We start from the raw sequence: 27,143 nt of genomic DNA on the forward strand, positions 1-27,143 counted from the left end.
TTTGATCAATCGGGCAAACACAATAGACCCTACGCTGCTGCTGTGGGCGCCATAGCCCTTCTACGCTATCACAAGCGAGAATATATCCGCACCCCATCACAATAGCTTGCCAAGCACGATTGGCAAGAAGGTCTGTCAATTCCTTCGGACCGATGACTACCCTTTCATCGTCATCTCTTCGCCCCTTAGCGATCAGCTGTCACTTATGAGTGATCAAAGCTTAGCTGAGCTATCATCCGTTTACTACTCGATTCGGCTTATACTCACACTCGCATCCAGCTACACCTAGACCGAGTCGAAGAAGTCACGGAGGGTGAGCTTCTTGCTCTTACACTGAATTTCAATCTTCTTGCACTCGAGTAGATACTGGCAGCAATGGTCAGCAACATGAGTTGAGAGTTATACTAAGGTACAAGAACGATCATAGCCTGGAACCTGGCAACGCTTTAGTGCTTCAGTGCTTCAGTGGGTCTAAGGTTTGAGTTGCATGAAGCTTGTGTAAAGTCGTAAGCTGCAACCCCTTGCAGATCCTTCCCATCAGTTGGTCAAATCATTGGTCTCCCGTCCGTCTTCCACCTTCTCTCGCTTAAGACTCCAATTCGGACAAAGCAGATCTAGTTTTATTAGCGAGAGTAAGTGACTTCTTTCCTCGTCTTCTGGATCCGGTGCCTGATCTGCGTGCATCTGCTTTTGTGTTGTACTGACGACGGACCATCGGATTGAGGTGACCGAAGAAGTTCAGGACGACCCTTTTGATACTCTAAGTGGAGCAACGCGCGTCAGAAGGTGGCTGGGCGAGACGATAATCAGAAGCCGATGAATGACACGCAGCCCCTTCACCCCCCTGTGCCTAAGCGAAGTTGAAGACGAGATCGAGGTGAGGCCAATTAATAGGGTCTGAAGATTGAATTTGTGCTTGTTGCGGACCATGTGGGTGATATCGCTCATGTGCGATTTGAGATCTGATCTGATCTGATCTGATCGATCCTAGCTCGCTTTTCCTGTAAAGACGGAAACTCAATACGTTGATAACCACGGTGCGGGAAATTGGTGGAGCTTGAGCGGAGCACAAAGCCATAGTCTTGTACTTCCTGCCAACTATAATTTGTCGTGGTGATGTCAGACGTTTCAGTTGTGGTGGCATGCGAACAACGGATAAGAACAAAGTTGAAGTAAGTTCGGCCTTCGCGCGCAACACGCAGGGCGATGCGATGCGAAATTGATCACTGCGATATTGTCAGGAACGTCCGTCCGGACGAGATTTCCCCTTCGCAGCTCGCCCGGGACTCTTTGATTGCGCGCAGACATTCAACTATCCAACTAGGATTCGCATGCATAGTGCTTGATATGGCAAGATAGCCTATCTATCTACAAGTCGGACACATGTACGATGATATGATATTGTGTAAGTGCTTGAGAGAGGAATACATCGAGGTACAGGTGGTGATCTTGATGGGACCCAAAAAGTGGGTAACTTGGGAAGAAAGGTGACTGACTGGATGCACGGTGCCTGCAATTTACATCGATTGAACATGTGGAATTTACCCTATTGCGGTTAGCTCGCACTCACCCAAACGACGCTAATGAATTGTTTTTTTACCATTTAGAGAAATTCATGGAGAAAACTCTAATTCTTTACCGAAACGGAGATCTGTTGTCCATCCCATCCTAACATTTCTGACGTGCTTGCCTTGCTTTGCTTTCAGTGGCTCCCAAACGGATCGCCAACGTTGAAATCTCATGGTGAACGGTAATGATGGGAATCGGAACGAGGGAGGTGGATGGGATGGGATGGACGAATGAGATTAAGCCCCCGACAACACGATTCATGATTCAAGCCTCTGGTTCAACGCATCTGTGCACGCCCAACCAATTGTTGTGGATACGGAAAAAATAAGTTCCGGTTGTAACATAATTAGTCAATTGCCGACAACTAAAAACCCTTTACCCCACCTCTCTCTTCGCGCCTCCTCTTCAGAGTAAAGTGAGTAAGTATAGTAAAATTTCCTTCCGGTCGAAAGCACATACGGTACAACAGCTATACCAAAGTAGCAAAAAAAGAGAAACACGTTGATCGTAATGAAAAAACTTTAAATTCGAATGTGATGAGCAGATGAGCACGACGGCCCGAAGCTCCAGCCTGATAGGTTAGGGTGGAATCGGGTGAGGCGATCCTCTCGAGAGAAACCCTTTGGACTGAGCAGGCAGGCAGGCAGGCAGGCAGGCAGGATAGCCCTGAGTTAGAACCCGTAACCCAAACAGAAGCACTTGGAGGCGAAGCAAATTTACGCATCTACAAGGTGGTGGGTGTATGTAAGGTACTCTGGGGTGAGTTCGTAGTGGGACCTAATTATATAGGATTACCTGTGGTAATTTGTAGTTTTGTAATGCCACTGAGTGTTAGTGCGATTTTGATGATTGACCCTGATGAACCCTGAGCTGTTAGCGTAGTTTACAGTTGACAGCGTAGACACACTACTCATCCTCATATCACCATACAAAACTTACCATTAACTATCACTACTATCTTGACCATACCAGCGAGCACACATACATCTTCAACGTCTTGCATAGGAACACAAGATAACAGGTATAATCATTCATGCCGGTGCCGCACGGGAGTTCTACCGAGCCAAAAACAGCTCAAGATCATTTCAATCGAATCCAGCATCAAATCAGTAACATCGAGTCCTGAAATAGAGGGAGAAATTGAACCAATAGATGAGGAGTCGGTGTCATCAGTAGTCATAAGCCCAATCCGTCAAATCCCCTATACTCTACACGATCCATACAGACGGGGAAGCTTCTCGCAGCAGCTTGGGAAACGTCAACGACATTAGTGCATCTTCAATCAGGAAACAAACAACTAGATGGGCGTGTTGTGATAGGATCAATCAATCCACATGAAAGTGCAAGCCTGCTTTTCAGAACCGACTTGGGTAGAAGCTTGCTTGTGAGGGATACCTCGAAAGAAGATCTCTTCCAGTAACAATTTGTAATAATAGGGAAATCAGAGGAAGATTGGAACCCAGTCAAGATATCAATTTGACAATGGGTTCGACCCGGTCTGTTGATCAACCCTCATCTATTCCTTCCTCCATACCCATTCCACCTTCGACACATTGGGCAAACAAGATGGGACAAAACGCTGTCGCTGGACCTAGTTCTGAAGGTGCCATACCTCGTAAGACATCAAGGGGATCTACGTGAGTCTTTTGCCCTTGGCCCTGATTCGCTTTTCATGTCATACATACTACCAGTCTTCGTCATTGCATCGCCAAACTGACTTACCCACAACGATAAATCTAGACCTTCACCCCCAAAGTCCCCCTCATCTGCCCCTCCCACTCCCTCAGTCATAGCTGTGACGCACCCATCACAATTCATACATACCCATCATCCCAGACGAGGATCATTGACTCCACTTGGACTCAACCTTATCTCGCCCGTACCTCCCCACATCGGTCGCGAGACATCTCAGCCATCTTTCAACCGGAGTGTTGGATTCCAACATCCTTGGCCAAACAGCGAACACGGGCTTTCGCCGGTTGGTCAAGGGGCATTACTTGGTCAAAGGCGCGGATCTGCAGCCAGTACAACATCAACCTTAACTCAGTCCAGACCTGCGGCAATGCAACAAGCACAACCCGCCCATCCTTTCTACCCTCCTGATTGGAACCCTGGGAGACGACGATCATCTCTCACTCCCTCTGGTCCCACTCTCTCAGCTCCATCGCCAAGCAGAACACATATCAGCGGTAAATCATCTCGACCAGTCAGTAGTGATGGAAGCAACGGAACTCCACCTTCCCGTCCCAAACATCGAGCCGCACCCATCGACCCGATCGCGCCGGATGCGACATCATCTTCGCCTTTCACTGGTGCACATCAAGAGGGATATGCACGAAGAGGTAGTCTACCTCATTTAGGATACGGAAACTGGGCTGGACCTTCGCACCGAACGTGGAACCCAGTCTTACCGCCTCCAAGGGGAAGTGTGGGGGAGACAGGATACGAAGAAAGTCCTCAGTTGCCCAACGAAGGGTTCAAGTTCGGTTCAGTCAGCGACGCGCCTGGCATTAGTGGAGGAGGGGTTTCACCGGCGACCGCAGCCCTTCGAGCAGTCGATCTCTCGCCAAGTGCCGGAGGTAGACGATCGTCAATACGAAAAAGAGACGAGATGGACGTGTTTGAGCAAGCAGAAGAAGCTGAAGCTGAAAGGCAACGCCGCGCATTCTTGGCTGCTACTTACGGGGAGGATGGCAAGAGAGCGAGAGAAAGGTTATCGATCGGCGGTCAAGGGGGTCAAGGTCCACCAGGAACACCTGCAGGCGGACTACGAAGACAAAGTTTGCTGTTATGGGAAAGGATGGGCATGGCTCGACCTTTGGACCAAGAAGTGGGACCAAGCTCGGCACCACCTGTCCCCTCGCATCCCTTTCCTTCCAGTAATCTCGTCGTTGAGGGCGATCTAGCTGCTCAGCGAAGAGGAAGCTTACCGATTGCCATACCCGGCGGAGGATTGGGAAGAAGTCCGTCTCGCCGGTCAGCAAGAGAAACAAAGAAGGAACTGCCATCGGTGGTGATCGATCCTAATAGCGAGGCTACAGCGGAAGAAGAGGAAGACGGCCAACAGGATGAGCCAATGGACGAAGATGAGGACGAGCAAATCGATGATGGACAAGTGAGTCTTCTTCATCATACTCTCTTGCACTTACGCGAACGGCAGAGCTGACAGACATTCCACAGAACCTCAATGCACCTCTTCGCCCGCTGCCTCCCCTTTTACCATTATCTGATCCTGGTCCTCGCCTCCTGCCGTCCACTCTGGCTTTACATCGTGCGAATCACCTTCTGCAATCACGCAATTTACAGTCCGACCCGCTTCCTCACCCTCTTCCTCCCTCACTCCATCCACCTGCGCCAGTTGATGTGTCGGAATTCGATATCGATTTTATTCTTGCTGGATCCCAAGCTCAACTAGGTGGTCAGGTGAAGAAGAAGAACACTCCCATCGATATTTTACGCACATCCGGCTCGCCTGATCATCCCCTCACACCCACTCTTAAGCTCGGTGGTGATGAAGAAGACACATTCGCTAAATTTGTAGGAGAATTCGATGACGAGTATGGAGGAAGAAGAGGAGAATGGACGTTCAGGGCTTGCACCTCGCATCCTGCTCCCTCTTCCTCCCCTCGAGATCCACTCGATGTCACCCTCGGACGCAGCCCAAAGGCAGAATGGGAATCAAGCGGAGCGGGCAAATATGAACTGTTTCCCAATGGCGAAGTCCGATCAGCCGTTACCGGCCGTTCCTGGCGAGTGTACAGGTTGGGTACCAGAGAGTACGAATTGGAAGAAGTCAAATCTGCCTCCACCGCTCCCTCGTCAGCTATCGCCCAGCTATCTCCGAGTGTCGATCGGTATACCTTAGGGGGCAAGAACGTCCATAGAGATTCAGGCGGTGTGAAGTTACCGCATCTGTCACCAGCAAACACTTCATCTCATCAACCTGGTCCATTGCTCGCCACGTCTGGCCGGTCATCATCGTTGCAGACTACGCCAGGCTCGTGGCTAGTCACTTCTGCCACCGAGCGAAAGGAAAGGCTAGATAGTCAAGCTTCGACTGTCACCATGACACCGGCGTTATCATCCAGTACACCGATAGGGACCATGGCTTCCCTAGTGAGTAAAAAGAAGAAGCATGGTGAAGAAGACGACTCGCATTCTCAACGAGGTTCTGTCTCCACCAAGGAAGACAACAAATCCAAATCAAAAGGTTTGAATCGAGTTCGCAGCAAAGAATCCGACCCTCCTCATGAAGGCAAGAAAGACAAATCTTTTGGTGGTGTGCTGAAACGAGCGCTCAAGTCCTCGGGTTTGGGTGGATCTTCTGACAAAGATGAAAAGAAAGCTCAACGCGAAGAAAGGGAAAGGGAGAGAGCTCAGGCTCATTCCTGGTCTGGTGCGTCGAACGTCACTCATCAGAATTGGTTCAGCGGCAGCTCTAGAGGTCCGGATGGGTTGCCTTACAAAGGTCAACCGCATGATCACCACCACCACCATCACAGTCACCGCCGCCAGGATGATAAGGAGGGTAAACAGAGGATGACATCTACTTCTGCTCAAACAGGTTCCAATCACAGTGCAACGACGACTTCGTCTGGAACAAGTGATTCTGGACCTTGGTCATCCTCTGATCGCATAAGAAAAGCAGCCTCTTCTGTAACATCCGGAGAAGATGTCCAGATGGGAAGTGGTAGTGCCGAGAACGCCAACATCGCTTTTGCCCCTTCGATCACATTTAGGGAAGGAAAAGCTTGGAATGGTGTACCCGATGAGGCGGTTGCCATGATCATCCCGCTGGAAGATTGGGACTCTACCGGTAAATCAGCGTCAACCGCTAGACATCCGTATTTCTCGCCAGGTCCGGGCCCAAAATCGGCCCTGCTGGTCTGGTACGTGCCCTTCAATGCTGAACACGACGATATCGAGCAACACCAGCAAGCCAGAGCCTCGACTGCCTCTTTATCCGACCAGCCTTCTTCCGCTCCTTCTCATTCGCAATCGTCCGCTGCCTCTTCTGCCCTGGGCATGACCCCCAGCTCCTCTACTCCGGTCGGCTCTTTGCCTAAATTCCAGAAATTACTTAGAAGACGGGCAAGTAGAGACAACAACTCCCTTAGGAAAGATTCCAACCCATCGAAAGATCACCCGTCTCATCCACACCCATCAATCGGACACGTAGGCTCGTCTCCTGTCACAGGAGCAAAGCTTTCGTCGTCTGCAACAGCCAAACTCCATGGAGAACTTGCTTTGCCGCCATTGCCATTCAGATCTTTCAGAGTGGTTGCTCGAGTAATCGATGTGCAGGATCTCAAGTCTGAAGTCGACTCCGGAGATTCAGTAGGAGGAAATGGTAATGGAGGTGGAAATACTCAAACACCGACTGCTGCAATTTCACCTTTCGACAGAGAACAGAATGTCTTCTTATCACCTTCTACCCTGTCCAAGTCCAAGACCGAAATCGAAACGAAAGCAGCCGAGGTCAATTGTCCTGATGACGATAACATCAATGAGATCTCACCATTTGCGAATGCGAATGCGAATGACGCCAAGACAGTCCAAGTTTCCAAAACTGGAAAGACGATGCCTACGGTCATAGCGGTCTGTCACTCGCGATCCCAAGGTGTGGAATTCGTCTTGGAGGGCTTAGATCGATTGGGATTATGTAAAGGTGAATCAGCCTGGGGACCGACGGGTTACGAAGAGTGGAGGGGGACGGGATTGAGTGAAAAAGGAAGAGAGTTGTTGGATATTCTTTGGGCGGGGTGTACGGGTGTAATGGGTTTATCAGCTTCATAATCTGTAAACTGTAAACAATCGGTCTCTCGGCCTAGACTCAGACCCCAATTCAAGAACCAAGATGAAGTGGTCAAGGTATTCTTTCGCCTGATCCTTTCTGATTGGGTTTCATGTCATCTCGTTTCATTCCATTCCATGCCATGTCTTTTGCTCGATGAACGAGATGAAATTGTTGTAAGTTCTCACTTTGTCTTCCATTTATCGAATGAATCACTGTACACAGAGAAAGACATCAGTATGATTCACCACATATGTCGATCTGTATGATTCACCATTGCTATATCGCTGTATTGCTGTATGATCTTTTTCATCTCCTTGGCTGCGACCAAGATCATTGTCAATATCAATCAATGCATAGATGTTGATATTTTCTGGTCTGGTAAAAGCTGTGACGATTATCGGTATGGAGCAGACAAGATCAATATTTTCATCTGTTTGTTGATTTACTGGAAGCCAGGGGACAGTTGGGATGGATTGACATTTAGAGCTAAGCTGTATTGCAATACGACTCCATAACGTTCGGTGGCTAATTTTGAATACTGTAGTCGCGGAAGAAGTGGCGAATTCCTTTCGACCCTCAGGATCAAGCCGGATGCAAATTACAAAATCAAAAAGCACAGGGCGTTTTCAGCTGATACGGTAATGTGGTGGGTGGGTCCAGGCGTTCCTTTACCGAATGCATGGATCGGTCTTTCATCACAAAGTGAAATGCTGTACGTGAGGGCGTTTATGACCGAGAAAATGATCGAAGAGAAGAGTTGCCTGACAAACGCTGAAGCGAGGAAGTAATCTCTGCATGGTAAATGTGAATCTGTGGCTCTGCGAATCTGTGAATCTGTGAAATTGTGAGTTTTGATAAAGCGAGATAACTTTGATTTGGGGCGCAAATTAGCTGTATGGAGGATTCTATTAATATCGATGAACTTCTTGTAGCGTTATCGCTTTATCTCGTTATCGTACGCGGCGATTGAAGGGCTTTTGACGGAAAGGACACTCTGACGACTCTTTCTTGTGTACTGGAGTAGAAGCTGCTTTGTTGTACGATGGGAAGAGGACGGATCTTGATCTTGATGTCTTGATGTCTTTGATGAGATCAACGGAATCTATTTGCTTGCGCTTTGACATGCAGTATAGCTGATTAGCTCTATCAACCCTGCAGGACCGGCCAAGGAACGTCTGTCAAACAGCCCAAAGCAGGGGCTGCAGAAACTTATGACGTGATCTCTATATCGCTGTGCTCGTTTCACCTTTCACTAAACACTGTATCTTGCCGGTCCTGGATCTCGACAACGTAGGAGCGAGTAGCGAGCGGGTGTATATGTGATTCGCCTTCCAGTCTTCTTCTAAGTTACTGCGTATAGAAGGAACGAGAATGAGCGATTTGAAGAGTATGGGACAGCTTGCCTTGAGTAGCTGAAAAACGCTCGACATGATCGAAAAGGAAGGGGCGACAGGGCTTTGTATCCCCACTCGCTTTAAGTGGATCTCGATCAAACCTTAATACGATCAAAATCATTCATACAGCAATATCGCAAGAATTCGCAAGACCCGTCATCTCCTTCTTCGCTTCGTTTTCAGCTGCAATATCGTACAGTACAGCCCTTTGCACGAATGCCATTTTCGAAGGACTAACATCATTTGGCCAGGTACAAGCCGGTATGCATCGATGTCTCGGATCGCCGACCATCAGAGCGTAAACTTGAATACTTGAATACAATAACACCAACTCATGCATGTGCCTGTCATGGCAACACAGCTCACCCACCTGCTGGCTTACGCACGTCCCGATCAGCGTCCAAGCAACAACGTAAGAGGGGATAGATTAAAGTACACAGATGGATGCTGCTTTTTGTACGACTGTTTCGCTTTTGCTTTCGCTTCAGTGATGAATTGATTGCTATGGCCCAAGGTCCGAATTAGCGTGAGAATATGGTCGTGTGTTTCCAGCTAGTGGGGATCTACTTTGACCGGAGAATTGCTTAACACCTGTTGATGCTGATGCGAGGCTGAGGCTTTCAGCTTTGAGATCGAGCATTGATCGGGGATGATGGGCGACGAGACCTCTCAGGCGGCCAGTGCTAGATCACCAGCCAGATCGATCAAGGAGAGTAGTGACGGCAACTTACTTCGCCACCGCACCATCAAACAGAGTACAGTATCCTTTACACTCCTTTCGCAGTCACACGGTTCAGAGGGTCCAAAAAGATCTACATCCGGTACCTCTCCGGTATATTCGCATCCACCTACAACAGGGGTTATTGATTGCTTCTCTCAAAGGTCTTCATGACGCCATAGCCCCATAGCCCCGCACACATATCGACTAAAGTGAGACAAATAACTATAAAGGACGGTTGACGACTACCCTCGCACCCACCAAGAACACGTACGAATATCTCGTTTATACGTTTATACAATACAGACAGGATAGCCTTCATGTGAAACCAATCTATTCGTGTAGACGTGGATGATCAATCTCTGCTCATCGATGGCGCATATGCATGATAAGCTACTTAGTAGTCTGTTCCTGATGGAAGGCACATTGGATCGACGTCATCTTGCGGAAAAGTCCCCCCTCTTACAACTTCTGCGTCGGGTGGAAGGGAGAAAGGGAAGCGTGTTTGAGGGAAAATAAGAATACAGTACTGCACATAGGAAAAGCTTCCCTTCCTTTAGTCCTTTGATTTCGCTCCGCCCGCCCGTTGTCCCTTCCTCTTCCCCATCTGAAATCGGAGCTTTAGCCAACTTACGGTATCTTGATCATCAAACATCAAAAGAACAGCCTCATATCGAGCAAGGATAATATCACATTTCGACGAGGGCACATCGAAAAATCACTCAAATCATCCGTGATCGATTACAGCTCATCTTCCCATTGGTCAGAGGGGAAAGACAAACGTCAGCAATGGATCTAAATTTCGGTTAAATCAAAGGTGAGTTGGGTACGAAGGCGTTATTCGTTTCATTTGGACCTCGACAATAAGGCTAAAGTAAGTAAGCTTTCTTTCGATTTCATCATCATCAGAAGTGGCGTATCCAATATCAGCAAGCACGTTGGTACTGGTGTTGGTGTCATCGCTCTATTTTCAGAATATGCAATACCGTATCAATCAAGCATAGGAGAAATAGGCAATGATCTCATAGCGATAAAGCAAAGTGCCGTTTTGCGAGTTCAAGTCCAAAGCAAAAGGTATATAACCTAGAGGTTCTTTCCCTCCGAGAAAGACGAACAGAAATGCCCAATTTTTTCCTCCATTACATCAGTCACTCACACACTTTGCCTCCCATTGACTTGCATCATCACCTTTCATCATTCCTACTCTGATCATTCCCACAAAGCTGTAAAGGTAGCACCTAGCATTTTAGCCGATTCAAGATACCTTTATATAGACATTTCACCTTCAAGTCCCTGATCTCCTACTTTACCAGCCCGCACGGATCATCAGCTCTTCTCGTCTATCCCATCATCATCAGCCATCGCACAAAATCGATCTCCGCCGCCGATCCTCCATAATCATCAGCGGGTTTGCCACCTCTGGTCTGGACACATACATGAATTCTCGTCGGCGATCATAACTTTGGTCCCGCATCGCGGATTGGGTAGTGAAGCCTAAATATCGTCAATCAGCAGAAACGCCTAGATACTTCCGAGGCAGAAGAAGAGCCGGTCTTGAATATCACGGAGTGAACACTCAGCATACATACAATAGATATCTGCAGATCATCGACGCCTTTCGAATTTAGTGCAAAAGTCAAATCAGGTAAGCCGAGATTCTTGTCTTGTCTTGCTGTGTCCCCACACGGTCCCTCCCTTCCTTGTGAGATCGGAGAGTGAGAGAGTAAATGGGATCAGATCAGAGACAATAAGTCATCGATCTAGATTCATCACCATCAAAAAGCAAGGGAAAGGACAAGCGAAAGGGGGGTTTACGTCAACTCAATTCGACCATGCTACAGTACACTAAATACTTAAACAAGCAAGGACCTGCTCACTGACGCTACGCTGTGAAAAATGATGATGCTCAGTCAACAACCATCGATAAATGAATGACCATACCCATATCAGCCACAAATCAACCTCATCACCATTATCATCATCGCTAAACATATATGTATGTCACTCCATCGCTCACTCTTTCTCCTTTTCTTTTCCTTGATGGTCCTGTTTTTCATGATCTTTATCATCTATATGCTTTACCATTTTTACACATCATACAGCTCGATGCTGATTCATATAATTTATATCCTGTCGTCGTTCGATTGCGCTCTAAAGAAATACCAACAAATATCATATCCTAATCAACCTCATACTCGGTACGGCTAAGAGGCCTTCACATCACAGTCAACACAAGGTGAGTCTTCGTCTCAGAGCTTATGCGATATTCTGCGTCTTCGATATACCTGCCTTGTTCTCTGTCTTCCTGATCCCGAACTATCTTCTATTCGCCTAGGTCTTTTCAAAGGATGATGGCCGAGATGTGGTCTTTGGACTCTCTGTTCTTCTCCCGGACCATACTTGCTCAAAGGCTGACGACCCTTTGTGTTATTTGAACTTTAGCTCAATCCTAACGGTAGACGTTGCGACTACGACCCGCAGACCGAGGTGCTCAACCTGGTTGTTCTTATCTTTGTCTGGTAAATGCACCATCTTTACCGAAAAGCATCGGAGTGCGAAGTGATATAAGATTTGCTCATGTTGGCTTCCCATTCTGGTGTATGATAGGAGATGTCGCCTGAGAGCGAAAAATCTCCCGAAGTTGAGCGGAGAGCTTTACTCTCCCCGTACATGCTTATTCAGCAACCAAACGAGAGCTACGATCGACCCACAGCCAACATCCTGCAGCCCTTCGTGCAAGTCACCGGTCAAGCTATCATGGCAAGTCGCGAACGGTCTGCCGGTGATTCCGCTCATCAACCGGAAATCTTGTCACCTCGACCTCGATTACCTGCATCGTTGTCCACCTTGTTGAACTCAGCAGAAGCTATTGCACCACCTCCCCAAAGGGGTAGGGAATCACCCCTCCGATCACCATTCCGAAGATCGAGTGCATCACCTCGAAGACTGACTCAGCGAGGTGCGATAGCCGACGATCAGAGGGTCACAAGATCCCGGACTCCGACACGCCCAACGCTCACTCCTCAGCGGCATTCCTACCATACGAGCATCACTCGACCTCCCCATCCATCAAGAGATACCTTTATGACGTTTCCACCCAACCGAAGTCGGCCCTCTACACCTCCGTTCTCCGTAGAACAGCAGCGTCGGCGGCGGCCTGAGCAGAACCTCCCACATCTTTCAGAGACTTCCATCGGACAGGCTCTGTAAGTGGACTGCCTCGACATCGTATCTCAAAAGCTGCCGATCACGCTGACAGACAAATGATTTAGATCTCCCCTCCGACCGGGCTTCGTTAGAACGACCTCCGATGACAGACAGTCGGCAAGCAATTTTCAAAGCGGTAATGTGCATTATTCTGCTGAGATGCAGCGGGGGCAAACATACCCGGGTCAGCTTTCAAGAAGCAACATGCAAATGCAGCCCTCCCCATCTCAACGCGATCAGGGGATATTGATCATACTCAATCAAGAGAGAATGCCAGATACGAGAAACTGGTCTGCAGAGGAGATTAGCAGATACGAGCAAGGGTACAGAGACGCTATCGCGCATGTCACTAGTGGCCAAGGAAGAGCGGGCACAAATTGTGAGTCAGTCAATTCTCGTTGCATGGGTATATAGCTGAAGCGGGTACAACGTGAAGCTTTGAATATCCGTATCCAGAATCCTGCTTCTCAAGAGGAGCCATTTCATGGTGGCTTCAATTCGCATACTGGTCATTCAGCCAATGTTCCTCCTCCTCAAGTACCCCAGCTACATCATCAGCAAAGGCGGAATGACCAGCTGCGCATCGACTCTCATCTGGCTCAAACAGATGTGGCTCACCGTCGTCCAAGCTATCCGTCTTCTGCCTTGCCCACTCCAGCCATACCCTCGACCCCACACTCTATCGTCCATCCACCTCCGGCCTCTGATTACTTCAGTACGGCTTTCCACCATCCTGGCCAACCGCATTCTGCCTATCCACCTCCCAAGCGAGCTAAGCGACAACAGATCTCCTGCTACCCTTGTCGGAATCGGAAGCTGAAGTGTGACGGCAAGAAGCCTTGTGCGCAGTGCTCTAGGCGGCACATCGATGGGCAGTGCAAGTATGCCGAGAATATCAAGCGGCGGGGCAGAGGGAAGAAAGTGGGTGACGGTGGGCGAGGAAGAGGTGGAAGCGAAGAGCTCGAGCCAGAGGACGAGGAGTCTAGTCAAACAGTTCAGCCGAGATATGAGGGCTCTGAGGGACAGGCTGAAAGCAGTGCCATGGCGCAACGAAGACACAGAGAGTATCGTGATGAGGAGAAATGTGAGTTGAGTTGATTATTCCGAATTTGGGGCGATATCACTCAGCTGAAGCCGGAAATCCTCCTCTCAAGCAGACGACGTCGAAGATCTTTCTATGGACAGCGGGATGGGCACCGGGAGTAGACCTTCAGGGGCTGGCACCCCAAGGGATGAAGAAGAAAGTCATGAGGACGAACAAAGATTCTATTAGTGTCAATATCGAGGTGAGTAGGGTATCCAATCCGATCCGTGTCAGACAGGCGCAATGCTGATCCGAAGGGTGTGCCCCCATTAGTGTGATGGGGAAATCCAATTTGCGAAAAGTGGTGATTGTGAAGCGTGTACTGCTAGGATAGTGGAATATGGGTATTCATCTGGACTGGGAAATGCTCTTAACGATCTTTAACGATGTGTCAACGGGACAACACAAGAAAATAACGAATATGATGGATGGTTGTATGACTGATGATGGACCGCGGTTGATGCGCTAAAGGAAGTTGTGGCAGTAAAAAGATTGAAATTTTCGTGCAAACTCTCCGCTGAACAAATCGCCATATTCGGTCTGGTTCCGCCCGTACGTGGCTGTCTATAGAGAATGAAACGGAAATGCATATTATGTATTGATATTGTGCATCCATCAGATGGGCTTGACCCCTGCAGGAGACTTCGGGAATTGTCTGAAGCGTGTGAGGCTTTGGGTTCGCGGGAAATCGGGATTGCACCCGGAGTGCACCAAATGCCATTACAGTTCCTGACTAAAGATACTCAGTCGTCCTTCACCTGAGTTATTATCGGAGTAATGATTTGAGCAAGGAGAGAGGAGGGGTGAAACGGGGTGAAACTCTAGTATTAAATCCACTTCGACCCTTACAGGTTCATTCCTTGACGACCCATACTGTGATTTGCTCTTCAGCAAGATTGTCTGTGATAATCGATCATTGGTTAGTCCAATCGGGATTGCCTTGCCAAGTAGGGACTTCTCATCAATTAAAAACGCACATGTGCTTTGGATGAGCCCTAAATACAGGGCTTGAATAGAGATAATTGATTTGATTTGAAAGTCTTTGATGGTTTGATGATTGATGGATGGTGCTGTACCTTATCGTACCTGTGATCTGAGCGTACTTTAGTCGGTATTCCTTTAAAATAGCGCGATTAGACTGACCATCAGCATCACGATCAAAACGGAATTCCGAAGGGTTTCCCCACTTCAATTAATCTCCGATGATCGCAATAATAGCAAGGAGGACCTTATTCGGAATTCCGATGACGCCATGTGGTCTGCTATCACCTATCGTACTCTGGTACCTACAAATCATTTACCGTCTACCGTGAATACATATTAATTTCATCCTCCTGGTTTAACCGTCAACTACGGAACCGAGCCAAAGTAGAAGGTGTTCGATCATCTTGAATCGCAAGTGACAAGGGAAAGCAGCTAAGCAAATGCAGTATTGTATCGCAGAGCAGACAGAATTCGGAAATTTCGTCATACAGTACAGGTGACGAAAGTGGCACAAACCCTCTTTTCAACACTGCTTCTACCAAACGTTTAATGAACGTACGAGTATGTAATCCTTTGATTCGACCCCTTCTCTTTCACTTTCCCCTTGATCAACGGACTCATTTACGAGTACGTGTACACCTATATACGACAATTTGACTCCGTTCATCCCTTCATCAATACATCTCACACACCCTGTCTCAGGCGATCATCGACTTCAGCATCAACATCAATGAACATGCTCTTGTGGCCGAGCCAGGAGGGGGCTAAGCAATAGAAACAGACACAGACACGGATTGACGTAATTTGGGCGATTGATCTGTAGTTTAGTCTACATCACCTCCCCGTCCATTCCTTTCTCTTTCGCTTGGATTGATGTTAGTACGGATAAAAGACATCAATGTCCTTTGATTGACGGGCGGAGGAAAGATGTAAATGTACGTTGAGGGCTCAGAGGAGACGGGGACGGGGACAAACTGTTATACTGTACAGTGTGCGACACCAAACTAAGAGGGAGTGGAGAAACCCTTGTTCGTGCCCCCACTCAAAAAACGGGAGGGGCGAAGCGATCTAAGGATTGGCGCAATTTACAGGACTTGAGTGGAGCGCCAGTAATGAAGAAGCAAGGATGACGTATATTATGAGGTTTGATTATTCTTGTGGGGAATCAGTTCTTGGGAGCTGTCTCGTTCTCAGTCTCAGCGGCAAAGTCATTAGAGCGAATAAAACAGAGTGGCGAGTCTATTATGGGCTCCACATCCTATACTCAAGTCAACGCTTTGATCTGCTGTATGATGTGCATGACCTTCCTCGCAGCCACCCGTCTTATCACAACAAGTCAAAGAGGAACGTGAGATGGACAGCCCGGATAGGAGATCAAAACAGTGTGCGCTCGAGAGCACGGACAGCACTGGACGCTCAAGACAGCACTGAACGCTCAAGACAGCGTCTAGCGCATCCGTTTCTCCCCTGTTCAATGAATTGAGAACAGCATCGTACTGTACAGCAGCATGGCCCATGAAGCTGGAACGCTGGAATCATCGAGCAATGTATCGGCGGGCTTACCTTCGGCTGAGACAGAATTGTTGCAATGTGCGTTTTGGGCAGACGCTTTGAATTACAGCGTTGCAGGTCATCGTCCTTTAGTCAGAGCTTGGAGATCCGATTTGATGTCTCTTTTATCCATGATACCTCAACACCAAGGAAATATACTGTAAATATCCTTGCGGATGGTTTGTCCACTTCATAGTCGTCCTCGAGAAGCTCGTGGGCACATTGTCCATCATTCATATACAAAGTCGAATTCCCATTCTCCAACCCGAATCTGGAGCCTTTATGTTCCTCGTTGCCTTCACGTTGGGGGCGTAGCCGCCATTCTCTACCGCCCAGTACAATGCATGACTCTCATTACCATTTCCGTATCATTCCGATGATATCCCCTCTCAACGCCCTTTCCAGCAGCCGAAGCCGATAGTGGAATAGGTCATGACGCCAACGCTGAAGAACAGGTTGCGAGGACGATAGCTATCCGTGTCGTTTTCGCCAATAAGTGAGTACTGTAGACCTCCCAGCATTACAATCCCTGTCCTGCCCATCCCTCGAAGTCTGATGAAGGTTGGATCGAGTCCTGCACTTCACTGATCTGGGACTAGGCATAGGACCCTCCTGATCCCCACAACTGGTTCCTGACTTTGTTGTACACACTCAAGTGAGCTGTAATTGAAAGAGGGGGAGCGGGGAAAGCGGGACTGGATTCGTGAAGTCGAACGTCAACCCATCTTCATATTGCCCAGCTGGGCGCTTTGCTGAATCGCGTACTTTGTGCCAAGGTCGACGCTGATGAATCGCAAATACCAGTAGATGCCTTACATCACAGAATCTCATTCCTCGTTCCACCGCCCTCTTGATCGGACTTCGATGACACAGACAATGACAACGATGATGATGCTCAGCCTCTTCTTCCCGTTCTACAACGAATACGCAGAGCTCTTTCTCCCCTTCTTACCCGGCATCTACACATAAAAGACCCCTCCTCCTTCAAAGCGATTCTATCTGCCATCGAAGACATTCCCAAGCTTATTCAGATACTGATACCACCACCAATACGAAAAACAGCCTCAAGAGGAATGTCATCACGATTCTACCTCTTACATTGATCCACATCTTGACCGAGGCAAGCACGAATGACGTTTGAGCTGTATGTCGGTCGGTGAATATCTTTGGTATAGGACTCATACCTCATCCAGGCCTCAAGCTGCTCGTTCAAAGCACAGCGAATCCATGTCAATCGCACTCTTACGCCCAAACACAACCGAACAGGGAAGAGGCTGGGAGTGGATGGACATGTGACTTTGTCCTGCAATGCGATAACACTCTTTCTCGACAGCAATACCAACGCGAAACCTGACCAGTCCAATCTCAATCCCAACGATACTCACACTCGGATTCGCAATTGGCGACGAGAGCACAGACCCGACTAATATCACCAATTGACAGGTATTTCAAAAATGGGAATCTGGAGCTCGTTCTTTTGTCAAAATATGCTCGCATTGGCCTGCGTTTGGTAGGACCAGAATATCTGGCAGTGAGAGATATTGGCGCCGGTGAAGAATGCAACACAACGACATCTGTATCTTCCCCATGAGGACGGGCAAGACGACCCACTCCAAGCTTAGACCACAACGGAGAAACAAGTACAGTTCTGTTGGATTGAGGCCAAGTATTAGATGAGTCTTCCGGTGAGAAGAGGTCTCCGGGCCGATGAGAAGAAGAAATACGCCAGCGACCGATATTGCGTACGAAAGGTTTTGATTTTTGTTTGGAGAGTAGTTATAAACACCCTCCTGAACTCCTCGGTGGGGTATCGATATCCGACCGTGAATGACTCCTCTACTCAGGAGGTAAGGCCCGCTGCATCAGTGATTACTCGGTGGTCTGTGTACCTGCCAGCACCAAGAGAACACTCGCAAATTCACGTTGAGGCTATGGTGATTGCCTTGGTCAGCGAGATAATGCCCTCATTTGAAGGACGTCTTGCTCATGCTAATCCATCATCGTGGCTCAACCTGTGTCCCTTGAGCAGGAGAGGGACATCTCCTAGCTAGTTTGAGACTGATCAGATGGGAAATGGGGAATGCAGTTTGGTAAGAGGCTCAGCAGGTTGAGGGAAGGCCGGGGTGGACTTACGTAATATGGTTTATGATGTCACCGCGTTATCGGATGGTGACGATGACAATGACCAAAAAGCGACATGCTTTGACTTCCTCATGAACGGTGATACATCTTCAAAAGACCTTTCTTGTGTATAGTTTCCCGGAACAGGCCAAACGAGCAATTGATACGATGTCGACCTATCAAATCCTAGTCAGTGGGTACCGAGACACTTACACCATCCTGTCGTTCGATCCGTCAACTTCCAAAGTCAAAATCGTTTCCGATTCCAAAGCACCAGAAAAGGCATCATGGATCGAGCCAGCTTCGAAGCAGCATAATCCTCTGCAAGCCAATAGAGTGTTGTACTCTATCTCAGAGGTCGAAAAAGGACTGGCGGTCAGCTTGAACTTGAAAGACGATAAGATCGAGATTACAAGCCAGAAGGAGACTCATGGGGGTCCAGCGCACGGTAAGTGTTCTCCCTACAAGCATGTCTGCTCAGATGCTTGCCATGAAGCTAATATGATATGTAGTTCACGTCTTGAAGGATGGCTCGGGATTAGCTGTAGTCAACGTAAGCCCTTACCATTTGCCCTGACGAAGCATAAGATCAAGATCGTAATGATGTTGACCCTGGTGCTTGATATGATCTAGTACATGGGCGGATCAATGATATTCTTCCCATTCAACTCAGACGGCACACTCTCCGACAATCCTTCTGACTTGCTCGAATTCCCGTTCTTGTACAAAGACGGTAATGCTCCGAACCCCGAACGACAAGATACACCCCACGCACACCAGGTTATCGAAGGCGAAGCTGGTACGCTCTACGTTTGTGATTTGGGTAACGACAGGATCTGGGTCGTCGAGAAAAAGGGCGTGAACACTCTGGAGATAAAAGGGTGGCTTCAGGCTCCTCCTGGTACCGGTCCAAGACACGCTACATTCAGCGAAGATGGTGAGCTGCATCCCGTTCTCTCAAATCCCAGCTCATTTACAGGGCGGGGCAAGAGAGCTGAAATATGGAATGATGATGCAGGCAAACATCTCTACGTGTTGACGGAATTGACATCAGACGTCCTGGTATTCTCACTTGAAAGTCCCACGTACCCTATCATCCCCAAACCAGATTTCAAAGTGAACATCATTCCGCCCACTGTGCCCAAGGACGCCCAACAGTACATGAACGCAGCTGAACTCATCCTCAATCCTGCTCATCCGACTGTTCTATACGCTTCGAACAGACTAGAAATCTCGCTGGAGGAGAAATCGAAAGGGAAATTCAAGACTGCCGAAGCTGTCAAAGGGGATTCGATCGCGATCATCGAATTGTCTAAGGCAGGAGATGAACTGAAAAACCTCAAGTCGTTCCAGACTGATCTCAACAATTTGAGAGGAATGACCATTAGCCCGGATGGTAAATACCTGGTCACTGCGGGCAGAAAAGCTGGAGGCCTGGCAATTTACGAGACGGGATCGAATGGTACGGAGCTTAGGCTGGCGGGCAAGATTGAGCAAGGAGTAGATAATATCACGGATTTGACGTTCTTGTAAGCTGAAACAGTACGGTGAAGCATGCAGTCTTAGAAAGCATTCAAAGATGCTGGTCACGAGGTTGGTACCTAGATGGTCCGCACAGGCAAGGCAATCACATTGGTGAAGCAGGACAGATCAAAGGATAGACACCGATATAGGATAAAGGGAGAAGACATCCTCAAAGGATGAGGCCCAGGTGTGTGTGTCATCACACTAACATACTGACTCGAAAACACCGAATCACAAACACGCAGTTACGGCTTACAAACATAGAAATTATAACATTCTCTGATGGACGATAAAGAGTTGATTCATTAATACCACTGATCCACAAGCATAGATATGTCTGCTTACTTTCACGCACTCACCCACGGCGGGGACCTCCTCGCTTTGTCCCCAAGGTTCATCTACGCTCTCTTGAAGAATCAAGACCCAGCTAGTATCCTGCCTATGGCTATAAGAGCTCTGATCATTGGCATTGTCTTGACCTTCGCACGCAGACTTGTTAGATATATCAGCACAAAACTAGGTCAAAGTGAGTGGAACAGCGTTCATGCACCGCTTGGACTGGAACAGGTCCCTACAGGGTGCTTTCAATTTGATGCGAACAAGACTAGTTCGCAATCCGCTAACGCAATGTGACGCTTTGTACCTCATACTCGTCCCGAACTACTCAACGCAGAGCTCTTCCCGACAGCGTACATATCATGCTCGGACCCATCATACCAATGGATCATCTCGTGGATCGCGCAAGACCCTTATGCCCAATCCCAGATCCACGATTTTCAACTTTGTACTTCGGAATCTCGACATGTCAAGAAACGGAATAAGAGCGCTTTGACGACGGATGCCGCAGGAGGACCGGGTAAAAGTGTGTCGGCGGGAGTGGGAAATCATAATTCTACTTGGGGCTTGAAAGAGGTCATAGGCCAAGTATTGCCTACCTATCGTGAGTCCATTTCGAAATCACCAGGTTGAGCTCTGGTCAAGGATACTAGCATATCCTTACTGACCTATCTCATGACAACACTGCGATACATTATGCGCAGAACACAGTATCAGGATTAGACATAATGGGAATTACCTCTGGATCACAAGACGAGCCAATGGCTTTGCGGGTGCGGGACAGGTCGCTCATTTTAGAGTGCGGTGAGTCGACGTTACCACTTCGACATTCCACAAGGATTTGACTATCGCCGATGGCAATAATAACCATACTGTATGTGGTCTTGCACGCACATAGAACAATCGCCTTCCGACCTCAGATCTTGAGGGAGTTCATTGTTGCTGCGAGGGATGCGTATTTCGCCAAGGAAGAAAGGGAATTACTGATCTTCCATGCTAAGTGAGTACTAATCATGCTTCGGCACTGCTCAGCTCAGAGAGAAGCCGCGTTTCGAAAGCTCTGATTGACTCGTGGTTGTGTTCTTGATCTTTTGCTTCGGACTTCGGACAGACGAATCAACCCATCATGGCAAGTCCCCGTATCCAGGCCAGCCCGACCCTGGTCTTCAGTCATTCTACCTGGGAATCTAAAAGAAAATCTGTTGAGGGATATCGAGAAGTTCTTGAGCGACAAAGAGACCAGATGGTACGCTTCGAGAGGTATACCGCATCGAAGAGGATATCTTTTCCATGGAGCTCCAGGATCAGGCAAAACTACTTTAGGTGAGTACCGTGACACATCTCAAGCAAATTTCGATATACGTTGTGGAGAACTCACGAGACGGGTTTCATGGCAGTCACTGCTATAGCCAGTAAGCTAGCGTTGGACATATACGTTATCAATCCTGCTCAGGGGGGGTAAGTAGAATTCTTCGTCTCAAGCACGCTTACACCATTTTCAGTGTCAATTTTGACGAGAAATCATACAGTCACTGGGCTGATGTATTTGTGCAGGATGGACGATGCTAAGCTCGCGAAGCTCTTTCGGGACTGTCCAGCCAAAAGTATCATACTCATTGAAGACATGTAAGTCCAGTCGGATTGTTGCATTGGGATCCGATACCGTGTCGGTTGATACTGTATCGAGACTGAGCGAGGCGCCGCTGATCACTGGACCGCTGATGTGCCAATCGTATAGAGACTGTATCTTCCCCAGGGGGCGCGTCTCCCGCATCGCAGTGGAAGAAGGACAAGATAGGGAGAATTATGAGGATTCCCCGGCTGATGCGGTAGGTGAAGTACTCGGACCTCAAAACGATGGGAACGGCGAGATTGAGATGCAAGGAAGAGGGGGAGGGGGAGGCGCACACGACCTCGCTCCCTCGACTGTGACTATGTCGGGCCTTCTGAACGCTATTGATGGAGTGTCAAGTCAAGAGGGATGCGTGTTGGTAGCTACTACGTGAGTCATGACCCCGCTTCGACTTCGTTCTAGAGATGAGATTTCCTGTGATATACCCAGAAGGCTAACCTTGTGAGATGCATTAAAGCAATCATCCCAAAAGACTGGATCCAGCGCTGTCAAGAGCCGGTCGCTTCGACATCAAACTAGAGTTCGATTATGCGATTCCCTCTCAAGCTAGAGAGCTATTCTTGCATTTCTACCCATTGGAGGACTTTCAGATTCAGAATACCTCCGGTTCAGAATCCGATCTGCGTATCAATGCGACTTCAGCTGCGGCTTCAATGACGATGGACAATAAGGAGGAGAAGCGCAACATTAGCGAGAACGATCAACTTTCTGAAGTGATGACTCACCAGCCGATGATTTATGTCAAGGATCAAGCGGAATTGGATCAATTAGCAGATACATTCGCCTCTACGATCTTCCCCTCGACCGAAGTTCGGATCGGAAGGACCGATGATACCGAGGTAAAGGATGACTGTCAGAAGATCTCAATGGCGTCTCTTCAATCGTATTTATTGCAATATAAAGAAAATCCAATTGCAGCTTGTATTCCGCAAAATATCGAGGAGTGGCTCAAAAGTGAAATGGAAGATGGAATTAAAGTCGAATCAAAGCGGTCCAGGAATACAGTGCATAAACAAACGCAAAGCAAGAGAATCAAGTCGACGAGACAGTCAATGGGTGATGATCGTCTAGGTACGGGAAAGGTCGCGCCTGAGACTGGGTCGGGCGAAGATCGGAGAGCTGATAAAGCTGAAGGAGAGGGATCAAGCTGAAGAGGAGGTATGTAAATATGAGTCCAGTGGCCGCGTATACGGGCAAAGGACTGATTGGAGAACAGGAGACGGAAGGGGAAAGCAGTGCCTCGGATGATCCAGTTGAGCTCGATGAGACTATCAGTCTCTCCTGAAGTATTGATTATGCTGTATATGCGTCTGCACCGTCGCAAGCCAGGCAATGCGATTCAATACAACTATTCATGCACGCTAAATAGATACTCATTGACGAATGCAGTCTATCACAGTACAGCTAATTTGACATGAGATGGTACGATGTGATGTGGGTTACCGATGCGATGCGATGCAATATGACTTGATATGCCATATTGAAAGATGCGATACAATCCGGGAGCACAGTTCCAATTCCCGTATGCCACATTACAGGATGACATGGTATTACGAGTATTTTCAAGCAGTCCGATTCTACAACCTCATCACCGATTTCCGATGCGATTACGCGGTCCTTTCGAATTCAGACCCATTTCAAAGGTCCGTCTCCTGCTGGGGTGACAGAATGCTTATGTTGTTTATCTTTCGATTCCCCTCCACCACCTGGGCCAAGGGAAGGAGAAGGTCTAGCGGCGGTATGAGAGCCAGAGGACGAGGTGGGAGTGATGGATGTTGTATTTAACGGTCTGAGAGATTCCAGACCCGCTTTGGAGACTCGTCGGCCTGGTTGGAGGGTCGTACGGTCCACTGGGGCTCTGATTGAACGGAAGAATCATCAGTCGGTATATCCTTGTATCAGTCGATTGTCCAGCCAGTCCGGCCAGACGATCTGACACAACAAAGAATAAAAGAATGCGGGAGGATGTATAGCAAAGACAATGAGAAAGTACAGGAAAGATGGAGAAAAGGTACAAGAGAAAGAGAGAAGGGAAAAAACCCCAACTGGACTCACCTTCGATGATGTACCCATTGTCCATTCTTTCTCACTTCCCGCTCATCGCCTACCTGTCTTCTCTTCCTCTCTTCTTCCTCTTCACGCTGTCTCTCATCCTCTTTCTTCTTACTATCATCAGTAAGATCCCCTATATATCCATTGGCAAGAGGCGAACTTCCTCGACCTGATGTCGTCGAAGTTACATTGAGACTATGCGACCAAGTAGGCGGTAGACTTTCTCTTGTCCTATTATTCTTATTCCTCCTTTCTTTTTCTCCCTTATCGTTGTTCTCAACATCATTATCGGAATCACTGTGATCTCCATTACTTCTCCTTGTTCCCGGAGGATAATGAGGACGATGAACATTCGAGGATCCCCCAGAAGAAGAATCCCCATGCACACCACCAGATTGTTTTAAGCCCAGTTCGATCTCTTCAAATTGCATCAACTCAGCTACGAAGCCTATATTCGGTGAGATACCCTTGCGCCTCTCCGCCACATACGCGTAGGAGGTCTTTAGGGTCCACGCATTGGCGTGGATCAAGTAAGCGAGGACGACGGTGACGGATCGTGATTTGCCGGCTTTGCAATGTACGTATGTAGGCGCGGAATGCAATCTTGCGTCGTCTGAAATGCAGACTGATTGTCAGTCATTTGCACTCATCCCGCTAAACTTTCGAGAAGGGGCATGAACGTGGGATTGCTATTTACCCAAAAATCCACAGGCCTCCCTCATCCCCCTTGCAACACCTGACTCCTCGACGATATCCCTCATTGGGATCCTGTGATACTTGAAGTCCTCCTTCAGACCCAAGCCTGCGTCATCGTTACATTCCAGCGCGACGTTGAGTATCCTTTTCACCCCCAGCTTTTTCAGGCGGTTCACGTCTTCTTTAGAGGAGATTTCCGGTCCGAGGTAGAGGAACGAAGGCAGTATGGTAGAGACGAGGAAAGGTGCGATACCGTTCTTAGCAGTCGATAACGCTATACTGTCTTCTGAATCGTCATCTTCGGTCGGTCCATTTCCATTCGGTTCGTTCGCCGCTGAACAGCCAAAAGAAGCACCGGGTAGAGGAGTTCTAGGTAAAGAAGTCAGATCTTCGTCATTGCCGATGCGCTTGACGTCTCCAAAGGAGCTTGGCGAAGGAGGCAATTTGCTTTGAGCATGACACAAGGTATGGAACGATCCTCCAGTATGACCTGGTGTCTTCGGTATATTGAGGGTGAAGCCTGGAGATCGAGTTGACCTGATCGATTGCCCAGTCTTGCTTGGATCTACCGATAGTAGCCCGGATTTCGATGGTGCAAGACCTGCTCCAGGTGTAGGAGGAGGTTGATCTAGATTGAACGAACCCGTGGTAGCGCTTTTCAACGGTTTGTCAAGGTTCAGACTCAATTTAGGTGTTCGACGGGAAGTAGATGGCCCGTTCAAGTGACCGCCCGAACCGCCGTTGATAGATAGCGAAGGAAGATTCCTCCTGCTGTCAATCTTGCCTGGGAGGGCTCGAAGCGTAGGCATGGACGGGCGGTGGTTGAGTCCGTTAGGCGGGGAAGATGGCGGTATTGGTGGAGGTACGGGTGAAACATCGTATGCCGGTGCGGATTTTGGCGGTGGTAGCGAGGTTGCCAAGGATGGTCTGAGAGCCGTACTATCCTCACCGGAGACCAGCATCTCCTGGGCATCCGCCGACGACATCACACTTCCCCAGCCTCCCTTGAGAACTTGTACACTTCCGTCGATCACCAAATTCTTCATGATTCCAAACAGCACTTTGGCTAATTCGTCCGTAGCTGTCGAACCTACTATTATCACGTCCATATGTTTGTGCGGTTCTAAGCTTTCCCATATAGATCGTCCAGCTTGAGTCGACACGAAACCCCCGAGAGCATGCCAACTTGTGTTTTGACCATTAGGAGACTTTCGCAGTCGTTTGAAGATCAAAGACGGTATAGATATATTTGCTGAGCGGGGAAGGTGGGAGTCCAAGAAAGATCCCAGCGGTCGAGTATCTATGATGAGCAGCTGAGGGGAAGATTGAAGCAATTTGAGCGTATCGTCCATATTTATGGTGTCTCCATCCAGAGCCGATAATGCTTGTTGTTGTGAATACCCCAATTCCGGAGTCGGGAAACCAGTTGACTCCCGCTCGGAATCTGAAGCTGGTAAAGGCGAATCAAGAGGTCTTGCCTTCAAATTTTGTCTCACGGTCTTTCGGAGGAGCGATAGGTCCTGCAGCTCGTTGGAAAGGGAACTTGCACCTGTCAAAATCATCGTCAGCTGAAACGTTCTCAGCCGGAGTCTTTATTCGGATAGGTCGGCCTAATGCGATACTCACTATCGCTCACTACAGAGCTAGCCGTCAGAGGTCTCTGCCTTTCATCCTCTCGCTGAACTACCATTTCCTCGTCTACCCCAAAAGCTTGAGCAGCTTTACCCAGATTGAGAGGCACAGGGCGTTTCTTCGGTCCTGGACTCTTGCTCTTGGGTTCTCTTCCTACTTCCAAGCCTAGGGGAATAGATCTCGACCGCGAAGGGAATGTGGGTACAGCGCGGCGATTCATTTGCTGTTGCTGTTGCAGATGTTTGGTTGGTGAAGGGTATTTGGTCGATGCCCAGGATTCTGGTTGAGGAGAATCGACGAGGTAAGGTAGACCTGGAGAAGAGGGTGAAGCTGAAGGAGATGATCTTCTTGATCTTGATGGTGGTGATGTCGAGGATGAAGAGCTGGCACCCGGACTCGCAGATCCGCTTGGATAGCGGAATTCGTCATCATTGTGATATTTCGAACCTAGAAATCCGGGGTAGAAGGGTGACGACGACGACAACGACGGCGTCGTAATATGCTGTGGCTGTGGCTGTGGCTGTGGCTGTGAAGAGTCGAACTCAGGCCGACGGCTAAAAGAGGCGGAGGAAGGAGGAGGGGGAGGTGTAGAGCGGTAAGGCGAAGTCATCCGCTTGGACCCGTCGAAGCTAGTCGTCATGGTGGGCACGTTACGTTCAGAATAACGGTGTGAAGCCGCAGAGATGTCTAGTCGATTTTATGTGTCATATGTATCATTGAGCGAATTGAGCACTTGCGGATGCTGTGAAGATCGATCGCCAGCAAGATAGTGTGTCGATACGCTTATATTGTCGCACGGACCGTTATATCTTATTGTTAACTATAGTTCGGTGAACACTACCATT

The 27,143-nt window shown here is 48.5% G+C and overlaps 5 protein-coding genes across 5 annotated transcripts; 4 read left to right on the plus strand and 1 right to left on the minus strand.

Annotated features, from left to right (window-relative positions):
• Positions 1 to 3,051: 3,051 nt before the first annotated feature.
• Positions 3,052 to 7,365, plus strand: I303_103595 (uncharacterized protein; the record flags this gene model as incomplete). Its single annotated transcript, XM_018406936.2, has 3 exons — positions 3,052 to 3,206; positions 3,310 to 4,684; positions 4,750 to 7,365. The coding sequence occupies 3 exons, from the start codon at positions 3,052 to 3,054 to the stop codon at positions 7,363 to 7,365; spliced, it is 4,146 nt and encodes a 1,381-aa protein (XP_018263744.2).
• Positions 7,366 to 12,088: 4,723 nt separating this feature from the next.
• I303_103596 (uncharacterized protein) lies at positions 12,089 to 14,153 on the plus strand (the record flags this gene model as incomplete). The annotated part of the gene is made up of 5 exons (XM_018406937.1): positions 12,089 to 12,684; positions 12,751 to 13,064; positions 13,122 to 13,769; positions 13,814 to 13,971; positions 14,043 to 14,153. 5 exons carry the CDS (start codon positions 12,089 to 12,091, stop codon positions 14,151 to 14,153), a joined length of 1,827 nt encoding a protein of 608 aa, XP_018263745.1.
• A 4,440-nt stretch (positions 14,154 to 18,593) lies between these two features.
• Positions 18,594 to 19,958, plus strand: I303_103597 (uncharacterized protein; the record flags this gene model as incomplete). Its single annotated transcript, XM_018406938.1, has 4 exons — positions 18,594 to 18,873; positions 18,938 to 18,978; positions 19,059 to 19,362; positions 19,444 to 19,958. 4 exons carry the CDS (start codon positions 18,594 to 18,596, stop codon positions 19,956 to 19,958), a joined length of 1,140 nt encoding a protein of 379 aa, XP_018263746.1.
• A 324-nt stretch (positions 19,959 to 20,282) lies between these two features.
• Positions 20,283 to 23,069, plus strand: I303_103598 (uncharacterized protein; the record flags this gene model as incomplete). Its single annotated transcript, XM_065968788.1, has 9 exons — positions 20,283 to 20,475; positions 20,623 to 20,889; positions 20,990 to 21,089; positions 21,184 to 21,285; positions 21,397 to 21,608; positions 21,683 to 21,743; positions 21,840 to 21,911; positions 22,024 to 22,287; positions 22,376 to 23,069. 9 exons carry the CDS (start codon positions 20,283 to 20,285, stop codon positions 23,067 to 23,069), a joined length of 1,965 nt encoding a protein of 654 aa, XP_065824860.1.
• A 475-nt stretch (positions 23,070 to 23,544) lies between these two features.
• I303_103599 (uncharacterized protein) lies at positions 23,545 to 26,938 on the minus strand (the record flags this gene model as incomplete). The annotated part of the gene is made up of 4 exons (XM_018406940.1): positions 23,545 to 23,776; positions 23,974 to 24,583; positions 24,668 to 26,215; positions 26,293 to 26,938. The coding sequence occupies 4 exons, from the start codon at positions 26,936 to 26,938 to the stop codon at positions 23,545 to 23,547; spliced, it is 3,036 nt and encodes a 1,011-aa protein (XP_018263748.1).
• Positions 26,939 to 27,143: the final 205 nt, after the last annotated feature.

Source organism: Kwoniella dejecticola, chromosome 4 (assembly GCF_000512565.2).
Source record: "Kwoniella dejecticola CBS 10117 chromosome 4, complete sequence".
In the NCBI taxonomy this organism is placed as follows: domain Eukaryota; kingdom Fungi; phylum Basidiomycota; class Tremellomycetes; order Tremellales; family Cryptococcaceae; genus Kwoniella; species Kwoniella dejecticola.